Consider the following 11,638-nt stretch of genomic DNA (forward strand, 5'->3'; position numbering starts at 1 on the left):
TTGTCTTTTGAAGAGTGAGTTTACACATTTAGTTCAGGTGCGTTCGCAAACTAAATAGTAATAGTTTAGGTAGTTTTCTCAATCTTACAATAATTTAAGTATGAAACTAAAAAAATAAAATAATTAAAATATGTTTTTGACCCTTATCTCATAAATATTTTGGATATCCACGATTAATAAGAATCAAAAATAGAATTGTCGCAAAATGCCAATTAGAATAAAACTCAAAACCTGTCCTAAAAGTCGACCTTATTTATCAGCGGCCTGACCGGCTGACTCTCAGTCCCAAGTGTGATAGTAATAAAAAGTAGAAATAAAATACACAAAGAATTAAAAGACTTTACCTTAAATTTAAACCGAAAGGGAAAGTAAAAGGAAATAAAGTATCAATGGCAAAAAATATTGGATCCCTTCCATGTTTCCTCACTAACAGATGATTCAAGAGTGTCTAAATTGGAAGAATAATGTCTCAGCAAAACAACAGTAGCAATAACAACATACCAGTCAGCGAAGTTTATTGGAGTCTTGTTGCCAAAGCTGACAAGAAGTTCTCTAAAATTCGAGATTTGCCCTACTACCAACGCAACAGGTCTAACACAGACACCCCTATTTTTTTTTTTTCAGTTTCTCTCAAAATTCCCATAATTTAAATGATCTTGAAGAACCCCATATGTGCCTTTTTGTTTATTATTGGAGAAAATGTTGGAATAGTTGTATATACTGTGATATGCATAAATGAATTGTATAATTTGTGGGATTTCAGTGGAAGGATGTGGAAAGAAATGGGAAAGGGAAGAATATAAGTAAATAATGATACTAAATGAACAATTTAGGAGTAGTTTCTGTCAGTTTAGTGCATTAGCATCAGGAGGATTAGGGCCTTATTTGGAACAACAACAACAACATACCCAATGTATTCCCACAAGCGGGGTCTGTGGAGGGTAGAGTGTATGCAGACTTTATCCTTACCCTGTGTAGGTAAAGAGGCTCTTTCTGAAAGACCCTCGGCACAAGTAATTATTTAACCCTCAGGGGTTGTCCTGGTGGTAATTGGCTTGAGCCTTGGGGTGCTCCCTTTCAAGGTCTCAACTTCGAAACCCACTGGGTGCAAACAATTTCTGAGGGCCATCGGACTGGGGTAAGACCCTGAATTACCCGTGGTGCACTTGCGGGAAACTCCTTGCCGAGGGCCTGTGCACCCCCGGGATTAGTCGGGGCTCAAAGAGACCCGGACACCCGGTGCTTAATAAAAAAAAAGTAATTATTTGGAATAACCTAGAATAATTTTCCGATTCGATGTTTGGACATAAAGTATGTGGAACAGAATAGTCGTGGTGTTTAGTGATAACTGGATTTAGTAAAGAGAAAAATAATGGCTACATGTTGATAAGTGGAGTGGAATTTCACTTAGAGTAAGTTCTTTTCCATTATTTGATGTATCATATTGTTCTTATGGCAGATATTTTCAAACACTCATCTAAAAAAAATAAGTAGTACGATTTTTTAACGCAACCAAGTACCAGAAGATAATTTATCGTGGAAAATATTTTACACTATAACAACAAGACCTCGCTATAGTCTGTAGATGATTTTTCTTTTTCTATCCTCTGCAGTTTTAGTGTTTTCACTTTGATTCGTTTTGAAGAAATGTTTTGTATTTTGACAGTCTTTAATTTGGGTGATTGTGTAATATAAGGTATGATACATACTTCTACAAGGTTTTCAAGGTTTACACACAATTATGGAAGTTTCAACAAGAGAATCGACAGAAGTTGGTGGAAGCTGGTCTCAAGAGATGGGAGATTGGGGATATTGCATCCAGGATTGGTCAGCTTTATTTTGGCCAGTACATGAGGACAAGTGAGGCCAGCTATTTGTCTGAGTCTTATATCTTTTATGAGGCAGTGTTGACTAGGGAGTATTTCAAAGATGGGATGTTTCAGGATGTTAATCTTTCCAGCAAGCAACTTCGGTTTCTTGCTCGGTTTCTGACAGTTTGTTTGGTTCTGAATCGGCGTGATATGGTTTATCAATTGGTAAATCAGCTGAAAATGTTGCTTGATGAATGCAAGAGGGTGTTCCAGGTCGGTGACCATGATTCTTAATTTTTATGTACGCATGCTTGTCCTATAGGTGCATACGTACTGTTCCACTATATGTAATATTTTGGTTCACCATAATTATATGAAAAAATTGCCAGCAGGACTGGAGGTAGGCACCATATGTAGCATGTCAGAGTCAAACCTTCAATTTATCTTTATAATTTGGACCTCTGCTCACACACGTATAGAAATCATTTTTTCTATTTTCTTTTACTTTGTGCCTTCAATAAAAATATGTGGCATTTTGTAAAACTTAGGCTTCTTTTTCCTGCTATGGGAGGTGGCTGCTTTTATGGGATTGGATGAAACCATCAGCTTTTATGATGTGATGTGATTCTTTTTTGAAAAGGAGTAACCGGGCTTCTTTGAAGTAATAAGACTATTCAAATTCCAATATTCTATTGAACCATTAAGGTGGTAAACAGCCTTCTATTCAGGTTAAGTTTGTCACCGGACATGGAATTGACAATTTCCCAGATGTTCATTTCTATTAATGGAGTTGTCATTTTGTGGGTTGAATGATATGACTGCCCTTTATATGTCATGACCTGTTTCCACGTACATAACTTTGTCCCTTGCCCACTAGATGTTGTGATAGGATAAAGAACAAATGCTTTATCATATATGCATAGATGAATGACTTTTAAATGGTTTTATTTCCAGGAAACTGATTTTAAAGAATGGAAGCTGGTGGTTCAGGAAATAGTTAAGTTTCTCAAAGCTGACCCAGCTTTTATGAATATCAGGCCATTGAGATATAGTGTTGTACTGGACCTTCATCCAGATTGCCTGCCACAGGTTGTTGAAGCAAAGAGAAAGCTAAGATTACGAGATGCACTACTGTGCAGCTACCATCCCAATGAGGTGAGTCTTTCTCCCCTTTGCATGCCTACCTTCTGTTCTAATTGGAAGTGTCTGGGTTTATTGAGCAGTTTACTAGCGAACTTAATGTTCGTATTTCCATCTTGATAAACTGTATTCATATTCACTCATCTTCTCTTTGTATGCGGTGATCAGGTTAAGTATTCAGAACTGACTCTTGATACTTTCCGGATACTACAATGTCTGGAGTGGGAACCTAGTGGGTCATTTTATCAGACAGGCGGAATTCCTCCAAGTGGGGCTGGAACTGGTATTGGCCAGAATGGAGCTCCGGGCCCCAGTCGTGTTAATTATTCACAAGATATATCTGATCCTACTCTACCTCCTAACCCTCGCAAGTCCATCCTATATCGTCCGTCTGTTACAAATTTTTTAGCGGTGAGTAATTGCATTTCCAAGTATTTGCAAAAATTGTTTTTTGTTGAAAAAGCAAATTGTTCTTTTTGGTGCTCTGATCTGATATCGATCAATATGCTCTTCTGACTTCACTTAGCTTCATTGAAACTAAGATCATCTATAACTTTTCAATATCCTATAAGTACAATCTAATTAACTTGGTGAATGTGAAAGCTTTAACACTTGTTTTAGCACAAATGTGAGATGGGAAAGGCAACTGCTTATTTTTGAGGAAAAAATTGGTTTTGTTTTCCTGGTAGCATATGTTGTATTTCAGAGCTTTATTGCAACTAAATTTCTTTGTGCTAGGTGGAAATTTTTGAATATCCTTTTAATATCTTCTATAATGATACTACAAAAGTTGGCATCCTTCTAGGTTCTAGCTAGAGCTGGTGATTGAACATTGTATAAACAGCACCGCATGCAATGGTCTCCCTGGATGTGGAGAAGGGTTTTTAGCTCCTGGATTATTTGTGTATTCCTCGTGAATGTAGTCTCTATACTATTCTCGATTAAAAGTTGACTTTGCCATTTATTTGGCAGGTTTTGGCCACAAACTGCGAGGAGCTACCTCATGATGGAGTTCTTTTACTATATTTATCTGCTGCAGGTAGTAGACGGTGTAAAGCTCTTATATGCTGACTAATTTATTCCTTCAAAACTGAATTTACAGCTTAAACTGATCCCGTTAACAATTTAAATTTTGTGACAGGAAGCTCTCAGAACTCTCTTTCTTCTCCATCCCACGGTGCAGGGAGGAGCTTAATGTCTCGTGCTGTCGACTTAGAAGCCACCTCTACATCTTCACTGAACCTTGAATTTGAAATTGCAAATCCCACTTCTGCCAAGGGGAATTGCTTAAGTGACCAGAGTAGTTGCTTATACATTGGTTCTCGTTCCAGTGGAGGTATTGAACACTTTTTCCATTATGTTAGATCCAAAAACTAATAGTTTTGACGCATTCATTCTCTAGTTTCAGAAGTATCAGCTGATGGAATAGCACATAGGTCTTGTTGCATCGTGCATAGGTCACTCTAATTCTTGTCATCATATTGACAACATGTTTCTCTGCAGAAGATCATTGTTTTTTCTTATCTACAAAAACTAGGTAAAGACCTGGGAGAAACTCATGAAATGCTTCAAGAACTTAGAAAAATTGAAGACAAAAACACCTGATTTTGTCTATGTAAAATCAACTCAAGGAAGATATCCACTATAGTTTACGATAAAGTCAATGTCAGGAAGCGTTTTTCTTTACTTACTTTTATAATCAATGGATTCATTTGTGATGAGGGAGGAATAGTCTATTGGCAAAGACCTTCCACCTCCAACCATAATATTGGGGCATCGAGTCACCAAGGGAGCAAAGTGGGTAAAATCACCGTTGGGCTCTTGAGTAGGGAGTTTGTGGGGTGGAGTGTATCTTAATAAAAAATCGGTCTTCTTTTTTGATATCTATACAAGACATGGACAGTGGACTCCGAGGTTGTTGGAGCATCAGTTCTATATTGGAAGCAAATTTGTTACACTTCATTTCTGTCACCTGGCTGGTATTTTGTTTTTACTCGCAGCATACATGCTATCATCATCTCTTCTGAGCATCACACATAAAGTTTTTCTTAACCTTATCTGTTGTAATTGAAACTAAGTGTCATATTTTGGCTGTAAAAGATTTCTGAATTCTGAAATTTTGTTTTCTATTTTAGGTCTGAATGGGATTTATCCATGGGACTTGTTGCCATTCACTAGAAGACCACTTTTTCTGGTCATTGACAGTGATAGCAGTAAAGCATTTACGGTATGCATCCTGGACCTTGCTTAATATGATGACAATTGGTGCATAGTTTATCTGATATTATTGTTGTGTTGGGCCAATAAAATTTGTGCTCAAGGATGATTAACCAAAAATGGAGTGGTGGAAATGCTTGCACTGATGATTGTATGTTTTAATATGGAGACCGACATAGGAATATATTTGCATTGCAGAGTTTTAGCTATCTCAAAGACTAATAACCTACTGGGGCTTTGTTGGACTTAAATTTAAAACTGCTAATTTTAAAAAAAAATTAAAAAAAATAGTAAAAACTGCTAAAATTTCAGTGTTAGGTTCCATATTTAAAGTTTACTAAGTGTTTTAGGCATGAAATGCCCTGGTCTCTTCCGGTCTTGTGCATGTTGCAAGAGAATTTCTGAGCGAACCAAAACTCTCTAACCTATTTCAATAATTTTCTCACTCTATTCAACAGCAGCTAACAGATTTCCTTCGTCAAACTGGACCTGAATTCTCTCTTAATCTTCTTCTTACTACTTTGCATCTCCCATCAATAGTTTGCATGTTATCAGATTAGCTTGTTCTGGGTTACAGTTGCACTTACTGTTTGGATGTTGGGTTATTTAAGAAGCAAATCTTAAGGTACCTTGAGCTAGTTAGGTAGTGTTTTGGTGTTCAGATATGCATCCCCTGCACAGATGACGGGGCTCTATTTGGGTGCACGCTTCAATAGGGAGCCTGTGACATCTGAAACAAGATTGACATTTGTTAATATGCTACATAAGGTTCACAAAGCTTTTGTTCAACGGAAAAGTTAGTACAGTGCGGGATGTGTGCTCGGCCTTGTTGCAGCATGCTTCATATTCAAATGGAGAAAAGATCCATTGTCACTGAGTTCCGGACTTGAAACAGCGGATTTTTCGTTGAAGGAAGTGTGACATGGATTGTCAGTATCAGCTTGGCAGACAGAAGAAAATGATGATAGAAGATTTAGAAAGCTTTTTCGGTTGCAAAGGAATCATGATACAGGAAATAAATACCATAACTTTTATTTAGACAGCTGAGCTACGTATGCTTTTAGAAATATGATATAATCCAGGAATGCAGTCCAGAATGTCTGTGGTGGGACCTCCTGAACTGGTCCGGAATACAGTGGGTCATGCCGAGAACAGTAAAGGAGGCAATGTATAGCGGGGCTTTCAGGAGGAGGAGTAGAAGACCCAAGGCATGGGATGTAGTTCCATTAGCGATTATGTGGTAACTTGGAGGGAGAGGAATAGGAGAGCGTTTGAGGGGGCCGAGAATGATTTTGTACATGTGAGGAGTAGCCTCTTGTCTCTAGTTTCTTTTTGGTTTACCCATGAGGCCCTTGTTGTATAGATGATTGAGTGACTTTTGTAGGGAACGAGATTGTGGTTTAGGTTTCTCTACTTTATGGTATACTAATTGCGTACGGGAATTTCCCTTCCAGTAATAAAATCATTTACCTTATCAAAAATTTCTAAGTTTTAGTTTCTTGATTAATGTGATTATCATATTGGCCCTCAACATCATGGGCTTCAAACAATGATACCTTGATCATCTTTTCAAACTAATTTTCCATTGGTATATCGTTTTGTTCTTGATGCATTTTACTCAACCAAAATATACAGCTGAATTCTAGACTCCCTAGGAAGGATCTATGCATGAAATATTCTACAAACTTTGGTAAATTATATAGTATCAGTCTAGAATTCTAGATGTTTAATGATATATTAAAGTTTCTCCTAATGTCCTTTTCAAGCTCGGGCAATATTTAGATTGCACTTAGCTTTTCTCCAGCCTGCTTTCTTTTACAAAATTACTTCATCAGCTCATCATTCGTTGTGCTTAGTGGAAGCTACCTCTTTGTTTCTTGATATCCTTGTGTCTGCAATTAAATAGATAACTCTGAAGTTACCTCACCTGCCTAAAAATAAAGGTGTTTAATCATTTGTTAAATTATTAGGGAATGAACCTTTTGCTTTTAATTAATTGCTCTGATATGGATAAATTTATTTGATGCATGAATATGAACAGCCCTTAAGTGGATCAGAGAAGGGAGAACCAGTTGCCATGCTACTCTCGCCTGCTGTTTCACTGCCTATATCTACTGTGGATTCTTCTCGACAGCCAAGTGGAAGCTCATTCACGAGTTTCCTTACAATTCCTTTACAGGCTTTCGTTTTGATGCTTGGTTTCACGGGTTCTGACATTGACATGGTGTGTTAGCTTAAACCTCAACTACATGTTACCTGTTTTTTATGTGCTTGGTTTGCTGACATATGGATTCTTGCTTTCAGGATATGTATGGTAAGGCTGACAAACTGCTATCCTCATCATTAAATGAGTGGGGTTTGTTATTAGCAGCATCAGATAATCTTAATCCTGTTTGGGCTCAAACTCTTGGAGATCCATTTTTACGGCGGCTCCTTTTAAGGTAGGTTGCTGCTGTTTGCCAACATTTTCTTCAGTACTCATCTTAGTCATCTAGTATCAAGTCTTGAAATAGGTCCTCGAGTGGTTGAATATGGAAGTAGTTGATTCGACATTGGCTACTTGGCAAAATCTGATACTTTACTGGTAGAAACTGCTGAATCACTCGTACATCAAGATTTTTAGTCCAAGATGATTGTTCGGAGTGTCAGTTAAATTGATTTCCATTTATATTTCTTAAGGCTTATGGGCGTGGTGGTGGATGTGGAGGTTAGACGTTGGAATTTTTGATTTCTGAAGATTTTTTTTTTTTTTTTATGACAATGGAACCCGCGGCTGCTACCCTTCGGGTGCGCACAGGGTAAATCCCGTTTCAGTTCAATAGTAGAACCCAATAACACGCCTAATTAAGTTGTTGGAAGGGCTTCCACTGTGCATCCAAAGACACCTGCCAACCTTTGCATATAGTCACCACATTAATTGGATAAAACAAACTTTTTCTCCAGTTTACATGAAGATTAGGAGCTGCCTCTAAAAGAATAAGGATTACTGTAAGATGTCTAAGCTGCTCCTTTTCTGCTCACAAAATACCAAAATATCACCAGCATTTAGCAGACGAGTTATTTCCAGTCCTCTCCACTATCTGCCACCTTGAAACCAGTCATCCACCCCTTGTTATTGGCTAACTTCATTATGATGTATAAACCTTCAATTGCAATTAAGAAGAGAAAAAGGGAAAGCAAAGCTCCCTGTCTCAGGCTCTCAGCCCTCTATGAGAAGGAAAAAACTTTCCACGGGAGCATTGATAAGGATAGAAAATCTGACTGAGCTTATGCAAAATAGGATCCACTTTCTACCAAAGCCCATATCCATCAGCATTTTGAGGAGAAATTCCCAGTTCACATGATCATAAGCCTTCTCTATATCAAGCTTGCATAATATACCAAGAATCTTTCTCTTCAATCTTGAATCTACACATTCATTAGCCACCGATGTGCATCCATTATCTTTCTCCCCTTTATGAAAGCCATCTGTTGTCTATCCACTAGCTTGGAGATCAATGTTTTCAGTCTCTTAATCAGTACGTTAGGCTTAGAAATACTTTTATACACGGAGCTAATTGGGCTGGTAGGCCTAAAATCCCTCAACTCTTTGGCCCCAGTCTTTTTTGGTACAAGAGCAATATATGTTGCGTTGAAGTTCTTCTCAAAGTATTCATGTGTATTCAAATTTATCATTGTTTGCATGCCATCTTCCTTTACAATCGCCCAACAAGAATGAAAGAATCTCATTGTGTATCCGTCAGGGCCAGGTGCCTTGTCTGAGGCACATAATTCAACTCCTGCCCAAACCTCTTCCTCTTCAAATGATCTCTGTAACCATTGTTTCTCTGTCTCACTGATGACGGGACATTCAACAAAATTGAACTCAGGTCTCCATTCCTCTGTATCGTTATTGAGTTTTTGGTAGAATGATAATATTGCCCCTTTAATAACTCGAGGATTCTCCACTGTCACCCCATTGATTCTCGGTTTGTCAATTTTGAGGAAATTAAAATGATAAGTCAACCGAATCCTTTAAGGGTTGTTTGGTTTGAGCCTTTGACGTATTAGGAAAGATAATCATGGTATAATTTCTTACATTGTTTTATTCCTTGTTTGGTTATTCCTTTTATATCTTGATAGGTAACCTTCTTATAACTTCTTCGGGAATATCAACCAGGTTCTTATATATGAAGAGTAGCTTCCATGTACCTATAAAAGAACTTATTGGGAATTCCTATATTATTGTACCAGATTCAATATCGGATAATAATCCCTGTATTAGGCTATTAGCTTATAAGATAAAATCGCTAAAAAGACCAAAAACACCCTTGTTGTACTATTTCTTTTCAAACCCTTCAAGCATGCTAGGGACATAAATTATAATTTAGACAAAATCTTATGAAAATATAAGGACTTCACACAAGTAATTGTGCAAGAATATAGACTAATCTTTTATATTTTAGCATATTTCTAGCCAATCTGATGAAATTAAGAAGGTTTTTAATAAGTAATATGTTCTTAAGTTGTACCCTCTCCACTTCTCTGTTGCGCTTTTCCACGCTCAAACTTGGATAGTAAAACACTCTGAATATTGCAGATTCATATTCTGCCGGGCAGTGCTGGCACTGTATGCTACAATCTTCAACAAGACAGAATTTCTCCCTGAATGCATCCCTTCCCTTCCAGATGCTGTCCTGCCAACTAGTGACACCTGTCAAAGGACTGTGTTGCAACTTGCTGACACCTTTGGCGCAACCAACAAGTTCAATTTTTCAAAAGACATGATGCTTTCCGATAACTGAAGCCAGGAGAACTGAAGTTGGTTACTGATATTTTTTACTTTTTGGGTTGATACTGGTAGCTTTGTAAATTGATTTGAAAATGAGGAGGCTTCTTTAGTTTGTACTTGTTCTCTTTATTTCATGTTTGGTTGTTAATGTGATTTTGGGTTCTGTAGGTTGATATGCCTTTTCTGTTAAAGTCATATATGTGATGCTTCTGAAGTCTGAACAATGGCTCCTCCAACATTTCCAGTTCGATTCATTTCTCAAATGTTTTCACTGCGAGCAGCTCGTGCTACACTCTGTATTGGTTAAACTCTCTTTTGTACATCTTACTAGTGCCTTTTCGCTCTATGTTGCATATGTTAATGAGAAAATCATGTAAAGAAGGGTTTATTTCTTCTTGGGAGTTGCTTGAGAAGACAAATGGGGAGAGTGTTGGTTAATTGCTTTCAGTAGTGCTTTGTTTATGAAGGAGAGAACGGAAGTTGTAAAAAGTTATTCTCTCGTTTGGTAAGTTAGGGAAGGCAGAGAAAGGAAAAAGAACCCAACTTTCCTTCCTTCTTGAGGAACGTGGAATAATGATATTTTTTCTTCTATTTGTCCTCACTAGTTACCCGAGGTCCGGGCTTACTCGTAGTCATATTTCAATTAGAAAGTGTAATTTATTACATATTTTTTTTACTGCATAATTAACCATTCAGTGGCATGTTAAATATGTATTGTTGATAAGTCTTCATTATTATTAATGTTCTTTAGTCAACTAATTAGATAATTTTAAACAAAAAATCAACTACGAGGAAGGAAGTTTAGCAGAAAAATCATCAAATACCAAAGGGACACAAGTGACTTGACATTCTATAAAGTAACATAATTTAAATTATGTAAAATAATATAATTCGGTAAAAATCATAAATTGAAAATATTGACATTTTTATGAATTTGTGAGCATATAAATTTTGTATTTATAGATAGAAATAGAATTTTTTTGGTATTATTAAGTTTTAATTTCACTCATAATATTTCATGTAACAAGAGTGTATGCTAGCTAAATGTGGTGATTTAAGCTTAATGTTAGACGAAATTAAGGAAAAATTAAATTCATTAAATGAACGTTAAGACAATTTGGTTCTTCGTATATAGTTTATGCTTAAAATTATTTCTTCTAAGTTGATATTGCAATTTATAATATTTTTAATAGCTAATTTAATTTAAAATATTAAGTTGATCTAATTCAATTTAGCTTCATAATTTAGTCAAATTAACTCTAGCAAAATAAAAAGTGTCATGTAAATTAAAACCAAGGCAAGAGTAATTAGTAAGATCTAATAAATGCTCCAGTTGAAAATGAGAATATGGCTCCATAATTGCCTAAATTTTACTACGTAATATGTATGATAACAAATACTGTAAAGGGTAATTTAATAATCCTTTCTGTCTATATTATATGGTGTTTTTAGCTTGTGCTGGAAAGTAAGAAGCATTTTACTAAATTACCTCAGTTAAATAGTACCAACTCAATATGATTTTTTGGTTATATAAAAATTCACTTATCTAAATAATGGGAAATTTAGTAAAAAAATAAAACTATTAATACCTTCTCAATTATATATATAAAAAATTATTCGAATTAAATATAAAAGCTAAAATACCATATAATATGAACCGAAGGAAATAAAGAGCAAGGAAAAGATCACAAAAAGTTAT

At 36.3% G+C, this 11,638-nt stretch overlaps 1 protein-coding gene across 3 annotated transcripts; it reads left to right on the plus strand.

Moving 5' to 3' along the window:
• The first annotated feature begins 290 nt into the window (after positions 1-290).
• On the plus strand, positions 291-10,543 carry LOC132645147 (uncharacterized). 3 transcript variants are annotated; one of them, XM_060361942.1, is made up of 11 exons: positions 291-589; positions 1,697-2,084; positions 2,766-2,966; positions 3,120-3,362; positions 3,924-3,990; positions 4,093-4,287; positions 5,087-5,178; positions 7,210-7,392; positions 7,473-7,609; positions 9,748-9,968; positions 10,108-10,543. In XM_060361942.1, the coding sequence occupies exons 1-10, from the start codon at positions 465-467 to the stop codon at positions 9,950-9,952; spliced, it is 1,836 nt and encodes a 611-aa protein (XP_060217925.1). In that variant the 5' UTR covers positions 291-464; the 3' UTR covers positions 9,953-9,968; positions 10,108-10,543. The 3 variants fall into 3 exon arrangements, with proteins under 3 accessions (XP_060217925.1, XP_060217926.1, XP_060217924.1); XM_060361943.1 differs by having other exon boundaries at positions 1,667-2,084; positions 9,748-10,543; XM_060361941.1 differs by having other exon boundaries at positions 9,748-10,543.
• The last annotated feature ends 1,095 nt before the right edge of the window (positions 10,544-11,638 follow it).

Source organism: Lycium barbarum, chromosome 6 (assembly GCF_019175385.1).
Source record: "Lycium barbarum isolate Lr01 chromosome 6, ASM1917538v2, whole genome shotgun sequence".
In the NCBI taxonomy this organism is placed as follows: Eukaryota; Viridiplantae; Streptophyta; class Magnoliopsida; order Solanales; family Solanaceae; genus Lycium; species Lycium barbarum.

Bases quoted from the DNA above. Each gene is read 5' to 3' on its own strand.
- LOC132645147 (XM_060361941.1), top strand. From the start codon at position 465: ATGTCTCAGCAAAACAACAGTAGCAATAACAACATACCAGTCAGCGAA. The intron at 2,085-2,765 runs GTCGGTGACCAT...TTTTATTTCCAG, and splicing joins AATGCAAGAGGGTGTTCCAG to GAAACTGATTTTAAAGAATG. The intron at 2,967-3,119 runs GTGAGTCTTTCT...TGCGGTGATCAG, and splicing joins GCAGCTACCATCCCAATGAG to GTTAAGTATTCAGAACTGAC.